The 19,734-nt window shown below is 42.2% G+C and overlaps 1 protein-coding gene across 1 annotated transcript in view; it reads left to right on the plus strand.

Annotated features, from left to right (window-relative positions):
• Positions 1-19,734, plus strand: part of PPP1R17 (protein phosphatase 1 regulatory subunit 17) — a 145,500-nt gene that overhangs the window by 92,682 nt on the left and 33,084 nt on the right. The window contains exon 4 of the mRNA XM_086966823.1: positions 6,622-6,783. Coding sequence (XP_086822949.1) covers positions 6,622-6,783 — 162 coding nt within the window. The remainder of the gene's footprint in view (positions 1-6,621; positions 6,784-19,734) is intronic.

The raw sequence follows: 19,734 nt of genomic DNA on the forward strand, positions 1-19,734 counted from the left end.
AGATAGAGTGAGTGCGATTGATAGAGTGAGCGCGATAGATAGATTGATCGCGATAGATATAGTGAGCGCGATAGATAGAGTGAGCGCGATAGAGGGAGGGCGATAGATAGATAGAGTGCGGGCGATAGATAGATAGAGGGCAGGCGATAGATAGATAGATAGAAGGAGGGCAATAGATAGAGTGAGGGCGATAGATATAGTGAGGACGATAAATAGAATGAGACGAAGGGATAAAGAAGAAAATGCAATGACACGGCGAACGAATGAGAGAGGGGAGCATGTAAATGTGTGTAAAGTGATGTTAGTAAGAGAGACAGAGAACAACAGAAGTGAGTGGAAGGCAGAATGTTGAGAGGAGGAGAGAAAATAGAGAAATATGAGGTGTTAGTTCTCGAGTCCGCACATGCATGCAAGGATTTTCAAATATTATAGACTCCAACCTGTACAGAATAGCACTATGGTCATCAGATAGGATCCTATGAGAAAAGCACTGGTAAATGCAGCTTAGCTGCAACATTTTACTACTACTTTATGTCCGTCACCTACCCACTAACGCGACAGACCTAGCAAGCTGAGTCTGACAACTCCCAGCAGCATGACACCATACAGCTGTGGAATCATAAACTTTTCCTCTGCAATTTTAAAATGAAAACGTAAGCCAGCAGCTGCAGCCACTCCGGAAATTATATCTGCAACACATTTCGAACAGATTACTGCTTTGACAAACCCGAACATGAAAATTAAGATACTGCTGCTTCAGGAAAGTAACTGCTGCGGATATTCGGTAAGGGTCCCTCCAAAACAAAATTACAAGTGCCGATCCGTACTGCCAATGGAACGTGTTTTTAAAATAAACGGGAAACAGCGGCAATTGTGCTGAACCTCTAAAATTAGCAGGCAGCAGTGGGTGGGAGGTAGTGTTTGTGGGGATTGTGGATGGCACAGGGAACTTTAATGACAGCAACAAGAGCTGAAGCACAGAAAAGTACGAGTTTGAGCTATTGACATTGTAATTGACAATGACTTTTATTTATGTTTTGGTTTTTAAAACATAAACACAAAGCGTTGTCATTTACAATGCCATTAGCTCAAACTTGCATAAATGCGAGACGTATGACATTGCAAATGCTTGTTTCATATTGCCAACAAACCTACCCCCATGTCACGTGTATTGCTGCATTTACCTATATCAAAATACTTCAGGCTTCCGTTAGGTACCTTCAAGCATGATTGAACAGAGCAAGCGTCCTCCAGGCTGGCCGGGTACCATAGTCCTGTTCCGAGATTTTCCTTCAAAAGACCAGTGCATTCTGGGAGATGAGGTCTTCATTTCTTTACATTGAAGCTATGCAGCTGCCACTGAGAATAATTTATGAAAAAATGTCAGCCAACGGTTGCCCGGGATGTGGCCTAACAGCTACATCGGTCGACCTCAAAGCTGGGGCACCAGAATTGAGTCTCGGCAGGGACGCTTAACAACCTGTAATTCTGGGCAAAATCACGTATTTTCCCCATGCCTACTAAAAATGAATGTGTCCATCTGTAACGCAACTGTCATTTATGTGAAGCGCTCTGATACCTATGGGTTCAGTTAGCGCTATATAAATCTCTAGATTAAAACATCTTGGCACCAGATCAAGGAAATTGCCCAACTGCTGTGAAATGTTGCCCTATTTCTGAGTAATTTTTAAGCACAGCAAGTCTTAGTGCTTTTATATTTGCACTAATGAAAAGAGTGAAGATGTTGTTAGTGCAAAAAAGATATTTTGTGCTAACTCTGGTCGAGGTGTCGGTTCATTGTGTGAAAATTTGCCAAGCACTCGTAAAAACAAATGCTGCAACCTGTATGAAATGGCCGCTGCTGTTGGTGCCTTTTACATGAGCTGAATAATTAATCAACAAGGGGTGGTGATGGACAGAGCTTCTGAATTAAGCAGAATACTCTGACCCAGTCAAGAGATCAGGGCTAGATCCAACACCGTTTTTTCGCTCACTGCACCATCCCAGCTCAGAACCTGGCTATATGCAAATTAGTCTGTTCCTGTCCCAGTGCATGATGGGAACAAGGCAAACCAAAATACCAAGCCAATTCTTTCACTGGGAAGGAAACAAGCTTCCGGGGACCGGTTTCTGGCATTACAGCCGTCTTCGGCCCGGCTTGCTTGAATCCTGATGGTGCAATGAGCAAGGGACTCACATCTCAGCATACCCTTCCACGCTTATGGTGGACAAAATAATTAATCCACAAGGGGTGGTGATGGACAGAGTTTCTGAATTAAGCAGAATACTCTGACCCAGTCAAGAGATCAGGGCTAGATCCAACACCGTTTTTTAGCTCACTGCACCATCCCAGCTCAGAACCTGGCTATATGCAAATTAGTCTGTTCCTGTCCCAGTGCATGATGGGAACAAGGCAAACCAAACTACCAAGCCAATTCTTTCACTGGGAAGTAAACAAGCTTCCGGGGACCGGTTTCTGGCATTACAGCCGTCTTCGGCCCGGCTTGCTTGAATCCTGATGGTGCAATGAGCAAGGGACTCACATCTGAGCATACCCTTCCACGCTTATGGTGGACAAAATAATTAATCAACAAGGGGTGGTGATGGACAGAGTTTCTGAATTAAGCAGAATACTCTGACCCAGTCAAGAGATCAGGGCTAGATCCAACACCGTTTTTTAGCTCACTGCACCATCCCAGCTCAGAACCTGGCTATATGCAAATTAGTCTGTTCCTGTCCCAGTGCATGATGGGAACAAGGCAAACCAAACTACCAAGCCAATTCTTTCACTGGGAAGGAAACAAGCTTCCAGGGATATATAGCCAGGTTCTGAGCTGGGATGGGGCAGTGAGATAAATAACGGTGATGGATCAAGCCCTGATCTTTGGACTGGGTAAGAGTGGTCTGCTTAATTCAGACACTCTGTTCATCACCACCCCCTTTTCTGAATCGTTTTACATGAGCTGGCTCATAGAACGATTACAATCCATGCTCTGCTGTGGGGTTGCACAAAGCCCGGTACACCGTTTTTAGTCACATGCACGAAAGCCCCTTTCACTCACAGGATGGTGGATGAGGAAATTATTCTCATGCCAGCACACTCCATACTAGTATAGGGAAAGTCTTGTTAGGCAGAAAATGACATTTAGACATTCATTTCGGAATTGCAGACATTACAAGCCCAAGACAGCGCTGGCCTAGGGTGTGCATTACTTGCTTGTTAATGGCATGTGACCTCACAGCACAGTGTCTCTGAAGCGGGCGCTGCGCTCATTAACAAAGTAAAAAACATAAAAAATGAAACCGAGTGCGGTGTCCCTGAAGCGGGTGCCGCACTTATTACAACAAAGTAGAACAAGTTCTTTAGAAACTACCTCATGTCAAAGTACCCGTTACCATGGCCATCGCATTTCAGGCTGTAGTATCCTGGTCAATGTGATAATCGACTGCACACCAACCAAAACAAGCTTGCTCCGTGGGGAAAGTGAAAGTGCGCGATGCGCGCGCTAGCACCGAACGGGGTGCTTGTAAAACAAGATGTGCGCACGCACTCATGAAAACGAAACTAAGCGTGGGGGCGGGACTTCCGTCTTGTGCGCGAATCAGCGCCCACGGAGTTCCTGGCCTGAGTAGCAGTGGTGACGCGGGGCTCCCATGCCCGAGGGAGAGCCCCGCGGAGGCTACAGAACACCGGATTGCCGGTAAGTGGGACTGTATTTGGGGGCGAGAGCGGGGGCGGGGGGTCGCGTGTGTGTATGCGACGGCGGGGGTGGGTTCTCTGTATGTATGGGTGCATGCATGGGTGCTCGTGTGTGTGTCTGTGTGTACGTGTCTGTATGTGTGTGTGCAGGGGTGCGGCAGCGTGTGTATGTGCGCGCGCGCCTGTGTGAGTGCAGGGGGTGGGGGCTGGCTGTGTGTGTGTGCGCCGTGTTTGCATGCAAGCCAAGCGAAAGCAGGGGCTGTGTGTACGTGTCTGCGCAAGCGCGTCTGAGAGGCGCGCTCCCGCGGTGAAAACTGGAAAGGAAAAGCGCGTGGCACATTGCTGTCCACATTCCTAAATACGGGTAACATTAGTTCTCTTGCTGACAGCATTCAATGCTTTCACATTGAATGCTAGGCCAGCTCGACCTAAAAACTGCTTTACTTAAAAAGCAGTACCAAACATGGTGGTCTGCCAACCCCAGCAGGACACCATCCATGTGAGTGATAGCCATTCCCAATTGGGTCACAAATTGCGACAGCCTCATTAATATTTATGCGGCATGCAATGTGCGACCCCATTGGGAATCGCAAACAGTGTCTGAGACACTATTGTACATCCCAAATAGCAAGTCATAAATTGCGAGTCGCAAATGCGATGCAATTTGAGAGTCGCATATTAGTGGGTTGTACATCTGGCACCAAAAGTCAACTTTTAAACTTTTGGGTATTTACAAAGGAAAACTTAAACCAAAAGTCTAACCTTACTACTTTTTGGCATTCACAAAAATAAACTTAGACCTAAAAGTCTATGTTTACTAGTAGTAACTTACCCCTGTGTTTACCGCAAAGTAGTAAAGTTAGTATTTTGGTTTAAGTTTACCTTTGTGAATACCGAAAAGTAGTAAAGTTAGATATTTGTTCTATGATTACCTTTGTGAAAAACAAAAAGAAGTAAAGTTACACAAAAGTTTAAGTTTATCTTTGCGAATCGAGCCTTAAATTAGTTAGCTAAAGAAATGGACTGTCTGGGATTGGTATTTGAGAAGAGACCGTAAAATTTGTGTTTGCACAAATCCCCCCACATTACTTTTACAGCTCTTGCATAAGAAAGTCAGCACTGACAATACCTATGAACCAAGGCCACTTGAATTATGTGGCAGGAGCGGGCCAAATTATGTGACAGGGTTGAGTAAATTATGTGGCAAGAAATGGCCAAATATGTGGCATAATGCTCCACATTTTGTAAAGTATTACTTCATTATTTCATCATTTTTTAACCTAGTAACACTGTCTGGGTATTAGTTGCACCTCACAAGTATCCATTTAACACCCAAATGTAGCAATAGACAACAGAAAGGTGCCCAGTGCAGCTTTGCTATAGAGCCTTCCACTGCGCAACAACATGTGTTGCTGCATTTTTTGTAACGTTTGAACTGTTTGAGTTAGAAACACATTTTTTTTATCTGCACATTATGTATCAGATGATATATGTTGTGGCAAATGTGGCAGATCTATAACTATGCAAAAATTGCAGCAGCTGCACAATTGCATAATTCCAGTGGCCCTGTTTTTAACACAGTCCGAATAGTACAGGAAAATATTTCACAATATATTTTTCTGTAAATAACATATTGGTAATGTACAGACATTTATTTTGTTCCTACACATGCATTGAAAGAGGTTCAAATAATGGTTTTCCTTATGTATGAATTCTTTACGTTTTACTTGCAAGTTTTTATTACATTTTTATAAATGCTTTGTAATGTGTCACATGTCTTTGTAAAACCACTTCAGAAAACATCGACTATGTGATTCCTGTACACAGAACAGTAGAAAATAGCTGAACATATGGATTTGTGTTATACTCCAGCACCTCTGCACAGTAGCGGCCCGTGGAGGGAGTTCCGTGGGGTGGGGGAGGGGTAGTAAACACCAGAATATGGATGAACGGAGGTAAGTAAACATGTAAATGAACAAAACAAATTTCTTTGCACGTGCTGCATCGCAAAATGTGACACAACAAATTTTGTTGCACGTGCTGCATCACAAAATGCGATGCAGCGCGCGCAACGAAATTCGTTTTATTCATTTAAATGTTTACTTACCTCCGTTCATCCATATTCCGGTGTTTTTTATCCCACACCCTGCCCCTCCCCCGCCCCGCCTCACCACCCCACGGAACTCCCTCCACGGGCCGCTACTGCCTCTTCATACCGAAAGGAAATGGGGATTGATGGATTAAGCTTTAATGATCTCCTATTTTAAGAATCAGTAAAGAATTATGACTGTTAAGTATTGTTGAATTATAAGATGCACTTATTTATGTTGTTCTAAATTTGGGTTCTGCTTATTTATGGGTATGGGTACATCTCTAAATAAATTTAATCAAACTGCAAAAGGGGAATATTAGAAAGTGATAAATAATACAAATGCCTGAATTGTCAATTGCAGTCACACCAATTCAAAGGACTGATTTAACAAAAGCTAGATTTGAAGAAATGTCTGTGAAATAGACAGCATAAATACATCACAAAAATATATCTATATAACAGAATAAACCTGGAAGACAACTTTTAAATATAAATGACAAGGACTGCAGGAGAGCAGCTAGTTGTATGCTTAGACATACATATAGTTTTATATACTCTGTTAGCATTTTTTTTAGCATTTTGTTTTGTAAATCTGCACATTGAAATAATGCTCATGTCATAACTGTCTGTTTTGCTAGAGCTGGCTCACAAGTAAAAAATATACCAACACCTGTACAATAAACATTGAACATAAGTAAAAAACCTCCTTACAGCTCCTTCGTAAGCTATGAAATTTTGTTTAAGTCTGTTGTATGATTTAAATGCAGGATTATACAATTCTTAACATTTTGCTCAACTTCATTAGAGATTTTGATTTTCCCATGTACAGGTGCCCTTTCAGACTTGTCAGAACAATTGTTGAAAAGATTTGATGTAAAAGAAAAACAACTGAGTGGGAAAGTAGGACAATCATTACAAGAAAAAGAGCAAGAACTAAGGAAACCCAAAAGAAAAGATACACCAGCGTTAAACATTGCACCTTTATTGCAAGGTAAACATTCCACTGTACATATTGAACTGTACTGAAATTATTAAGTGTCAAACTGTGTTTCTTTCCATATAGCTATATTGTTCACATATGTGTTAAAATTGCTTGCACATGTGCAACCTAAACAAAAAAGATATTCCTAAACCATAACCTGAATGGTTATCTTAGTTAGGGTTCTTACAAGACCCAGACACAAATACATATTAAAGTGATCAACCACACCATGAAAACTTTATCAATTTTCCTATGTTTTCCATTTCAGGCAAGTAGGAAAATATATTGATAAAAAGTTTTTTATTATTAAACATCATCCTTCAGAACATAGTCTGAAGGCACATTGTAAGTACACAGATAGAGAGGCTGCAGTCTTGATGTGAACAGTAAACAGATCTGTTTATGTGTACTTTGTTTATTATTGATAATATCCAAGCAGCAAGGACTTTCTCAGAATTTCTTTTACACATGGTACAAGTCCAGTAACACCAAAATATTATATCCAAGAAATACATGTTACAATTGTGTGACCATTTTTGATGGAAAGAAAATAATTTACTGGTAAAAATGGAATAAAATAGAAGACAATCCTTTGTGTTGTCAGTAATTACTAAATACAGTAACTTGAGGGACACTGTCACTAGTGCATTTGTTTCTGGCAATATTATAATGCATTATCTGATAGAATCTTGTATAAAGACAAAGGTTTCTAGATGCATCTGGTCCATTTAAAACAGGTACTGACATGTATCAGCAAATGATCTTGTTAAACAATAGCTTATAGAAAACAAATGCCGAAATGGATTTTCAGGTGCCAGTTGACAGTTTCCACTTGAAGCAATTTCCCACAATGTCGGGTCCCCAGCAGATCTATGTACACAACACTTTATTTACTCCCTGGACACCGTGCACAAGTTTCACAGAAGCAGAGTGAGGAATTGTCAATTTGTCTGAGATCTCCTTGCATACTTCTAGGTTGTTACAGTTTTTTCCTGCTACTACTCTGTTCTTTATGCAGTTCTGTCAGAAATCCTTTTGGATGGAAACCTTGCATAGAAACGAAAGTTGAAACTTTGGTTGCACTGATTGACATTATTATAAGAAACTCTGCCACTAATAAATAGGATGTGTTGTATTACAGTAGCATTGCAGATATTGCTTTAGGATCGATTACTTTGCTCTCTCTGTCAAATACACAATGGATAGACACTTGAAAAATACGTTTTTTCACCCCCACATGCCTTATAAAAGCTCTCCAAAAATGATGAAGATACTGAGTTCCTTCATCCGATATGAAGTATGAGGCAGTAAATGATGCTCAGAAATATCAGTCGGAAAACATTGGGCGATTCCTTCAGCTGTTGGTAACTTGGATGAAGTCAAAAATAAGCCATCATATAAAAAGTGTCTACAGTGAGGGGGGGGGTCCATTTTAAAATATTTAGATATTGTATGCCAAGGCTATGACGCTACAGCTAATGTCTGAAAATATCTAAAGGAGTGCAGTGATTTATATTGAGAACAAACTGGGCAAGCCAGAAAAATTTCTTGAACTTCCTACTAAACTATTGGCCACTAAAAAAGATCACAATACTAAACCTCTTTGACGAGAAATTACTGAATCATGACACATTCCAGTCACATCTAGCAGTCGTATTTTAGTTGAAAGAAAGATAGTTTTCTGTCCAAAATGTAATTCATTTTAATGAACTAAAGGAACCATTACTTTAAGCTTTTCTAGTCCTCTTGGATCCATCTGTTCTTGAACCATCATAACTTTGTCTAAAATTCATACAATAGTCACCCATAATTTCAGAAGCTATCAAATGTTGATCACAAGCAAGTGTTGTCAATTAATAATGACTGGATAAAGGCAAGATAGAGCACTGGACATAAAATTCCTTGAACTATGAATATAAATAATAGAAAAATCATACAATGCAAGGAAAAAATACCATGTAGCTTGGCAACTATTTCTGCATGGAAAATTTAGCAAATTCTTCAGATTCTTATGATCAGCTCAAGTTTCAATCAGTTCTCTAGTGCTCAACTAATTAGTGACATTCTGCTAGGGTATGAGACAAATAAAAGATAGGGTGTCCATTATCATCATGCTTTTCTAGCAAAGGTTGCTCTCACTGAATTTTGTATTATGGTAACATCCTAGTAAACATTTGTTTGAGTGTCCAAGAAGCCTGTTCTGGTTTCTTCATGTTTTCCTTCTTTAACACAAGTCATATCACTTGCTATCTGTGCAAACTTCTTGATAAATTGATGATAAAAATATATAAATCTCAGGGCATTTTGAGTCTCCTTTATATCAGAAGGTGAAGGCTAAACCAACAAAATATTTCAACTTTTTTTAGGACCCATGCAAATGACAGCAGAATTCAATCTAAATCATATATATTCAACTTCTTCTTATCTGGGAAGAAGGGCTTGAAACACTCTGTCAGTATGTTTTCTTGCTTACCAACATTTAAAGAAAATTGGACTGCAGGATTTCTGATGGCAGAGCCTCTGTTGGTTCTACCACCAGAAACCATCTGCCACTTGGATGCAGGGACCATAGTGACAGTCACTTCTCTGCTCGTGTTGGGTAGATCACCTAGCAAATTTGAGATGAAGACTGAATGTGTTTTACTGACTGGGATACTGTTAATCACAAGTGAAACATGTTTTGACTATTTACAAGTGTGCATAAATGTCAGTGCAACAAGTTTTATATGTAACACTTGGCAACAGGGACATATATTGAAAAACATTTTTTTGCATTCAGTTACTGTAAGGGGAAGTTGAGTCTAAAGCACTACATGTGTGTCATACCTGTCTTGACAGGTCACCAGATAGAAGTAGTTCTAGTAGCAACTTGTTTAAAAATGTCCCTTCCTCAGTTCATAATCAGATGCTCAGAATGGCACACTTCACCCAATTTCATTGGAAAGAAAGACTAGCTGCAGAGGATCTCATTACTTACAAAAATAATGACCCCCATATTGAAGTTATTGATCACCTTAGTCATTGTAAAACATTGTGTAAAAAGTGTAGACAGTAATGCTGAGGATCAGTAATAGAACTAAGAGCCAAAACACAATACTTTGAACGCTTCATTTGAAAAACACATTGCTATCATGTTTCTCAGGGTTTGTGTGAATTTACTATGTTGCCCGGTTATGAGTCAGTGTTTTCACAGTACCTCGCAGTGGTTCTGTGTGCAAGAATGGTAGACAAGGTAAGGACAACAACCACTCAAAAGTGTAGGCTGTCTAACATTTGGAAAGTCACTCAGGGTGAGACCTCATCCTTTGAGGATTGCAGAGGTCTTTGGGTAACATGCACTTTATTATTAGCAGCTATGTGCCATTATGTGCTGTTTCCCAGTACACGGAGGCAAGATAGTAATTCAATAGTGGCCAAGGCAGAATCATGGTAATTCATGTTAATTTGTCATAGAGGATGCCCATTTTCCACCCATGGTAAAATGTAGACCTTGGTATACTTAATGTAATTACTAGTAACATTTGCCCACCCTTGATAAAATGATTGTCCTAGTAGAAATGTGGTAGTTCTGGGCATAGTTTACTGATTGATTACTGATTGATTAATGGGATTAACCCCATATTCACTCCTATTAAAATGGTGGTCCTACCACAATGGTGGTCATTATTGACAGCTTGTGGGCATCCATTGGATGATACTGATTCCCACCATGGTGTAATGCTGGCACTGGCACAGTGGTGGTAATCCTTTGGGTGCATCAATGAGAGGATACACTCCCATAGTAAAATGCTGGTCCTCACACAATGGTAGTAATTTGAGGCAATGTGTGGGCAGCCACAGTAATAGAAGTGTTACCTACCAATGGTAAAATGCTGGATCTCACTTAATAGTAGCGTCACTTGTCAACGTGTGCTATACTTTTCACCATGGCGTAATAGTGGTAATTATTGTAAGAGTGTGGGCATCTAAGGCACATTGCTGGCTTCGTTAGTATAGAGATATTTATTGGCAGACTGTATGTATTCTGTCTAGAATGGTGGTAATTGTTGACATATTGTATGCACCAATGGTATCAACACCTTCTGCAATGCTTTCTCCTGCAGTACAAGGTTAATTCCTGGCATATTATGGGCAAGCAAGATAGTGTACACCCTGGCAGACTGCTGGTCATGTGTTACTGGTGGTACTTCATGGAATATTGTGACTGTGGACAGCCATGATGTGGTTGTTCCAAGACACATTTAAATACTTTTGAGTACATTAAAGCTCAAATAGGCATAGTAGCATCTTGCCTGTGATAGTACTGTTTAAGTGGGGCTAAGGCACCTGTTCATGTTGATGGACCTGCTGCTTTCAAGTGCCCCTGCTGACATCATTGAATCACAAACTACTTTGCTGCCCAGTTGGTCAGGTATAACTCTCGGTGGCCTGCTCTCAATCCTTTTGAATACCATGGCTGTGATGAAGTGCTTCAAAGGATTTCCAAGTGTGACAAGAACAAGCCAGAACCATGGGAGAGGAAGGGGAGAGTTATTTGGACCATCCCGGCAGGCTGCCATGAAGTATTAGCAGTTGTTGATGAATGTAGGATTGGCTCTTCGTGGAAACCACTGGCCAATTAGGTAGTTGTGCAAGCTACATGACACTATAACCCTACGATGAAATTGGGGCTTAAAATAATCAAATATGGCTATACAGTGATGCGGTGCCAAAGATCAGTGGGTAATAAAAAAGGCGGGTTAGACCACTGTACCACCAGGAAGCAAGTATAGATGCTCAAAAGAAGGAGTAACTGAAGAAGAAGGCTATTGGCAAAGTCATTTGCCACACAGTTGCTGACAGGATTGTCTCAGGGTACCAGTGAGGAGAAAACACTGGACAGCCATGGGATGACTAGAAGAAAATATGGTGAGGATGGGGCAAGAGACCACTATAAAGTTAGTTTATAATACAAAGGGAACAAAAAATACAAATGGTACAACATTAGGACATATCAAGAAAATATAGAGGACTAGCAAAATATATATCGGCTAGAAGATATCGAATGTGTTGCTTTTTACATGGTGTGGCTTCAGTGATTTCAAATGACAATGTACACTTCTCAGTACTGTTCCAGAAATCAATGCATGATATGCATGTTACTGACGGTCACAAACAAGGGGCTATTGGGCTTTGAGCTCAGTTGAGACGAGAAGTTAGTGCAAATTGTAGGGAAACGTTGAACCAGACTACAATGGCATCAACAATTCTTAGGTGCAGCAGCTAAGCAAAGTGCCATATATTGTGATGTATGGGGGTGCTACACTTGTATTGTGAACAGTTGGACAGAAGTAGACAGAGTCAGCGGGAGGCAAGAAGATGGCTAGAGTACAGGGCCAGTCTGCATATGTAATAGGCCTGAGAAACAAGGAAATGCATAGACTGAGGCAGAAATTAGCACTGTGGAAGAACTGAATGATGCCAACATTGAGCTCTGTTTACAGACCTGAGATCATTTAAGCAACATGAAGGCACCAAGCAAACATTAGGGTCATTATTGAGGATTTATACTGCAATGTATGAAAAGGAAATAAACATGGTAAAAGAACCATCCTCAGACATTTCCAAGAGGGAGGAGGGATGCAGTGAAGTTTATGACTTAAACAAAGGCACCAGGGAGTTTTGATTAGCAGGCGCAAGTGTAAAAATTAAGAGGAGACAGAAAGGTTAGTGTAAAGGCAAGATCCCATGCATGGAAAATCTGCACAGAATTGAGCTGGGAACAATTTGAAGCAACAACCAGCAATGGCGTATGCGAGGAGAACAATTAGGAGGACATTAGTGAAACTTAAGATGAAAAGGTATACAAAGCTAGACACAACAAACATGTGCATCCCCATACAGAAGAATTGCCAAGAGATGATCAGGAGATAGAAGATAGGATGGGTAACAATGGACAATAGGTGATTTTATTAAGGGAGTGGAGGGTAGAAACAAGGAAGCATGTGTTGAACTCTTGATGAAGAAGAATCAAGTTTGGGAAAAAGACAAATGGGAAAGGAGAGGGCAGAGATAGGTGTTGTTCAATAAAGGTAAAGGAAAAGCACGGCCAGAAGAAAAGGACAGTGTACATTCAGAGGGGACAGGAGCAGCAGGGGATCAGCAAGATCCAGAACTAGATCACTGAGGAGAAGTACGCCAAAGAGGAGTAAACAGATTTGCAGAAGTATTGAATCTATTCATCAGTGATAATCAACCACAGGGCAAGGACAGTGAGGGAGCTGCTGTGAGCAACGCCTCTTTTGATAAAGTGGCAGATCTGTTAAAGAAGCTGGAGACCGGGGTGCTGTTCGCAAATGTCAACATTAAACCAACATTCAGATTGTTCTACAGTGTCTTGAGTTTATTCAAGCTTTGGAACTCCTTCCTGTAATGACGGTGCAGGGTAGAGAGCATTCAACATTATAGTGGATGTAATGTAGATTCCATTCGCAGAGGAGAAATGTGAAGAAGTGAAATTGATGAGGCAAAATACAAGAGTTAAATGTCAGCAGAGAATGTCATAGCTTTCCAGGCATCTTTAAAATGCTGTGCCCTCTCAAAGAAGGTAACATTACAGCAGCTTCAGTCATTGCTAGAACTACCAAACTTTGAGGAAAAAGGTCATAGACCTGGTCAGAGCTTGTTCACTTTTTCAGTGGAAGCACTCACCTTCTGTAGAGAGGCTGTGGGAAAAGCCGTAGCCCCTTTTTATGGTCGAGCCTGCAAAAGCATGCACTAGCACATGCGTCTCGCTTGCAAGACCCTATTGTCTACAAAAAGGTCTTAGAGCCCGCCTATTGCTTACCATTTGCTTACTTCTGCATCACTCATGTTTGCAGCTGTCTTAATTCGGCAGTACAGCCAAAACATCACTTCCACTGCTTGTTGTGGAGCAGGGACCACGCACATATTATTTCAATTTAATCAGTGCCCATTCGCCGCTCCAGACGCGATTCAAGTTACAAAATTATTGGCCCACTGAAATGTAACTTCCTACAATTGTTTTTCCTTTCAGTTGAAATGTTCCATACAGTGCATGTGTTTGCAGGATGTTTCTCCCCTTTGCACCGCACTTATGTTTCCCTCTCCAACCTGTTTTACTTGCTCTCAAATCTGATCCAACATACCCCCATTTCCGTTTCCTGTTTCTGTTTTCATCCCCACGCCCTCCCTCAATGCTGCTTTACCCATCCTCCCCCGCATCCACCCCCCAGTCATTGCTTGCATGGCCTCCTCTCCCCATTGTAGCCCCATCATTGCTGCTTGCTTGTAAACGTATTCCGATCTTTTCAATTCAGTGTCTTATTCCCACCTGGTTTTCTAGCTTCATCGCTGCTGTTTTTTGTGTTGTTCACCTGGGGTAACTCAATCAGCACTCCTTAACATGAGGAAACAGTCTTTTTACTCTCGCTGTATATCAGGATGAGTTGCATCAGATGAGCAGTTTGGAGTTCGTTTGCCTTCAAATCCCATGTGGCCTGTGTTGGTCGTACTTGAGTATTCTACGTGATAAATTGCACTGTTACTCCCAATTATTGTCTTACATTGTCAAACGAGCGAAGGAGTCCATTTTAATATAGGTCGCTTCTCATCACACATTTCACCCCTATCCATGGGCGCTTATTTTATATTCAGAAGTGTCGTAGGCACTATATCGGGATCTCTGGTGCAAAAACTGCTGCTGTAGCACTCATTTACTAGCAACTCCACGTGGTATTTTCCAGCTCCAAGTAGCTGAGTCCTAGTGCATTGCTGGCTAATGCCACCTCGTGCAACAAGACGGTGGTGTGCTTGGTCTCAAGGTTCTGTTCGTCTGCGTTTTCATACCATCTCATGGGCCATTGCAGATGTGGTGCGCAATATAACTCTTGCCATCCTAGAATCTCTTCACCCTCTTGCAATGGTACTTTATTTATAGCCACTCTTCTACCCCTCCTGACCCTTGAGAAGAGCGAATAGTAATCTATATAAATCTGCAAAAATAAAAGCTGCTGTAGTACTCGTGTACTTGTTGCTTGGTTTTCAGCAGTACCAGGTGATATTTACCAGCTTCAAGGTACCTGAGTGCTAGCGTAGGGCTGGCCAGTGCTGCTTCGTTTAACAAGTAGTGTGCTTTGCCTCGAGGTCCGTTTCTCTGCATTCCCTTAGCATCTTGATGGCTTTTGCAGATGTGCTGCTAGGCAATAACTCTCACCATCCCAGCTTCCCTTCAAACGCTGGTGATGGTACTTCATTCATAGCCACACTTTTACTGCCCTTACTTTAAAGAAGAACAGATGTCTGTTTACGTAAGGCCATACGCAGCACCGCTGAAAAGCAGTAACCCTCCCCCTCCTCCATGACAAAAAATGGCCTCCTCCCTGTGCTATGGCCAAGCCAGAAACCTATGCCACTCAGTGATTGTGCATGCATCAGCTCTGCTCCCTTAGTGCAGCCATATCCACTTGCCCCTCCCTGCCTGGTCGGTCTTGGATTTCCGCAGCCATATCCCCAATTGACTCTGCTCCAAATTTATATCCCCATGTAAAACACCCGATTCACGTGGTACCCCGACAATTCAGAAACTCTGAATACACACAAAAACATCCATATCATGCATAACTTAAAAATCACCGCTTCAGACCCGTAATAACAACAATCGGGCAAAGCTCTTGCAACAGCTCAAATGTGATATCCTCACACAAAGGAGACCCCCCATACCCTGTTCTCTAGCCCAGTATTTCAAAAACCTCTCCAAAAATGTCATCCCTCATTGAGTCAAAGTCCCAGTACAATTTCCCATAAAAAGAAACACCTGCCAACTTTCCCGCGATGATGGCGGGTGATAAACCATTGTCAATTAAAGACAGAACAAAGTGTATTGCTCTTCCTTCCCTGTCACTGTGGTCCTGTCTGATCGGCCTGTGTGGTTATCCCTCAAAATTTTCAAATTTACTCAATGGCTGATGATAGCTACTTCTGGTAGATTCTGCTAAATACTTCTCCACCAGCCCAATCACTCTCACGCCCTCATGTCTTCAGGTAATGGCGTCTTGCTGCTCATGGTGCCAATTTGCAGAATAGGTGCCACTGCCAAATAAGATAATGAATCTGCTATATCGTTTTTCACACCTGGCACATGTTTAGGCTTGAAAATAATGTTCAACTGTAAACAGCCAAGCCTAAATCATATAAAAAAAATCTCAGAACTCTCAAATCTAAAGCCCTTTATCTGTTCACCAGGTCAACCACTGCCATATATTCCACGTTAAACATTGCTGTCCTCCGCACCATCGATGCCACCAACAACGGAAAGAATTAAAAAAGGTTATGTTCCATCCTTGCTGCAACAAGTGTGTCAGTCACCTCTCCGCACACCACCAACCGTCACAAAAAAGACCAAAAGCATGTGATCCTGCAGCACTGGAAAAAAATATGCACCTGCCAAACTGTGTTATCCTCCAGAAACATCATCAACACTCCATTGAAGTCATCCAAAAAAGTCTTCCACACACATAGATCAGCTCTTACTGCAATAGAAATCCAAAATCTGTGGTGGGGCAAAACCACCCCGACATACCCATGCCCAAACACCTGCAAATGTCCATCCTCCTCTCACCACTCTGCATGTGAAATTCAAATAACCCAATTACTTCTGCGCCCTCCTCAACGCTAGTCTCTGTTCCCCGATCACCTCTTTCAAACATTGTTGAATCTCCTAAACTTTCGCTTGAGGCAAGCTTGCCACCCGTCCTGCCATGTCCAGTTAAATTCCCAAAAATGTCAACATCCAACTAGAGCCTTCTGTCTTCACCGGAGCCAGCAGAACTCCCAGGTCCAACACAAACAACTTGAACTGTCTCAGAACCCTATGACAATCATCTGACTCCTTTCGGCCTACAAACAAAAAATCATACAAATAGCGGGGCACCTCTCGGTGCCCACTATGCCTACTAAACACCCACTGTAAAAAGGTGATGAAAGCCTCAGACCAGTGATACTCAAAGCACGACCTGGGGGCCACTTGCGGCCCTCTTGACTTTTACATGCGCCCCCGGTGAACAGTAGCACAAGCTGCTGTGTACTTGCTGAGGACTAATATTCCGAATAAATGCTAAATAAATGGGCAAGCATTTATTTGCCGGTTAAATGAAGCAACTACTGTGGTCTCCCTCACCACTTAACCTTAGTTAACCTGCAAATAAATGTTTGTCCGTTTATTTAAAAATGTTTACACCTCTTTACACAGTACCTGCCCCACCCAGTACCCCTTACAGCCACAGTGCGACTCTCAGTCAGCCCACAGCTCACACTTGCCACCGTTAAGTTGGTGAGCGTGAGCAGGGAAAATATTACTCCAGACCACCTCCCAGTGAGAGTGGGTGGTCACGAATGGCCGCTACTGCTCATGTTGAGGAACCTTTAATTTGCATTGAGGAATATCTACCTGAGCTGCAGTAAGAAACAGCGCCCTCTTGCGATGCACATGGAGCCGTTCGTGCTGATTTTCCAGCACTGGACAATCACCCAGTGCTAAAAATCTGCGTGAATGGTGCGACTTAGCACACTCCTGAGCGAGTGCAAACAATGATCCTGGAAGAACACACTTCTCAATAATTTTCTCTTCCCTGCTGTGTTCCCCAGGGATCATCTTTAAGTCCTACACTCTTGAATATCTATGTAGCTCCCTTAGCGGCTCTTGGGAAATCTTTTAGGTTGTCGCTGGTCTCATACGCAGATGACACCCAGATTGTTGTCTCGCCAGCTAGCAATGGTCCAGGTCAGACCAACATCTTCTGACATTTTAGGAAGGTGGTGAGTTCTTGGATGGACAATAACTTCCTTAGGCTCAACTCCTCAAAAATGGAAGTCATCCTTTTTGGTACGAACATCTCTTTATGGAATCCATGTTGGTGGCCAGTAGACCTAAGTCAATTGCCAGAACCAGTGGAAATATTAAAAACCCTAGTAATCCTAATTGATAATAGACTTCCTTTAAAGATCAATGAAATAAGGTAATCTCCACCTCCTTTTACATGCTACGTGTCATTAGAAAAATTGCCCAGTTTCTGCCATCCAACCTGCTGAAGACAGTTGCATTGGCACTCGTAATGTCAGGATTAGACTACTGCAACAGCTTCTATCAGATCTGCTGAAAAAAACTCTGAAAAACTTCCCATGTTGCAAATCTTTGTGGCAAAGTTGATTATTAAAATCCCCAAATTTCATTTGGCCTCTCAAGCTCTACAGAGACTACACTTGCTACCTGTTAAAAAAAGAATTGTAGGCCAAGTTGATTATTAAAATCCCAAATTTAATTTGGCCTCTCAAGCTCTACAGAGACTACACTTGCTACCTGTGAAAAAAAGAATAGTATTTAAAGCCCTGTGTACCACTTACAAAGCCCTTCAAGGATGTGGTCCTGCCTTTTTTAAAGAAAAGTTGAAAAGATACACCCGTGAGATGACACTCCGATCCAGGACAGGCAGAAACCTGTTGTGCCTCCCTTCAAGCTTTCTTCCTGGGGAGGCAGGAGCTTTGTGGTTTGCATCCCTTAGAATTGGAACAAGCTTCCCTTAGAAATAAAATTGGCGCCTTCCCTCTTGAGTTTTCGGAAGTCTTTGAAAACATGCTATTTATTAATTAATGATCATGGTTCGCTCTTTTATCCTTGTAACTGTGATGCCAAGAGGACTCTGGGTTTGTGCTTTGTAAATTTCAAAATCAAATCACTCCGCTGCGTGCGGAACTCCACTAAGCGTGGCAGAGTTTTTGGGTCATTTCGTGGAGTTTCACATAGTGGAAGACCGCAAGTTCCACCCAGGCCTTTTGAAAAGCAGGCTTGATCTCACACTTTGCAAGCTCAGTTCCCTGGCCACATGGCTTCACCAACCTGATGTCATCATCAACAGAAGTATACACTACTTTTGTTTCTTTCTGTGGTAATTAATTTATTCGCGGAGGCTCCCTCTGTCCATGACAAATGGTGTATCATTCTGAACTCCCCTTCCACCTTCTTAGGCACCAGCCCCAGAAGAGACATGATCAAATCTGTCAATGGCCAATCAGAGAATGGGCCCACAATTCTCCCTTCCTCAACTTCCTTAATCAATTTCGCTACCACTAACTCCGGAGCTGCCTTGACTGACCACAAGTTGTCAGACTTCCTACGTCCCATATGGTTCGAGTTACCAACCCTAAAGCCTTCTTTAAATCCCCACTTCAATTTCATGGCTGTCTCCCTGTCGGGATAAATCACTAGCTATGGTAGAAAACTCTCCACCTTATCTGGTTTAGGAGCCCTTTACCCCAGCAGGACATATGTGTCCTCTCCCTCTGGATGCCCTGCACTGTTCTGATGGGCTGGCCTGTGTGGAACACTGATAATGGTGTGTATCTCACATTTTGAACACACAAGTTTGAACTTGCATGGGTTTCTGGAGCAGAAGCCTTTGTTAAAGTTCCAACGTGCCCCGGCATTGGCACCCATTGCCTTTGGCATATACCCTGCCCCCAGTTGAGAGGGACAGGGCTGAAAGGGGGGATACATGATTGGAAGGCCACTAGCCATATGTCTGGAGGCTGCTGACTGTGCTGAGGACATCCACTGCATCCAAAATTCAGAATCCACATTCCCCCATGGTTTCTCAGAGTTAATACTCACACAAGCTCTGAACTCCTCATCAAAGCAGAGCCACCCATACGCCCCGAAATGCATTTGCCCTTTTCTAATGATATCCATATACCTAAATAGCTCAATGGCCCTGTCCACATGGTTTTAGCAATAAATGCTGATATAGATTAAGAAGGCAGACGTGTAGTTCTCCATATTATTATATGAAATTTATAGCGCGCTCAGCTTACCCGGGGGCATCCCGGCGCGAAACAGACCAAAAAAGGAGAGGCTCAATCAAAACACTACTGTGGGAACAAGTAGGTCTTGAGAAGTTTCCTAAACAG

Source organism: Lissotriton vulgaris, chromosome 4_1, assembly GCF_964263255.1.
Source record: "Lissotriton vulgaris chromosome 4_1, aLisVul1.2, whole genome shotgun sequence".
In the NCBI taxonomy this organism is placed as follows: domain Eukaryota; kingdom Metazoa; phylum Chordata; class Amphibia; order Caudata; family Salamandridae; genus Lissotriton; species Lissotriton vulgaris.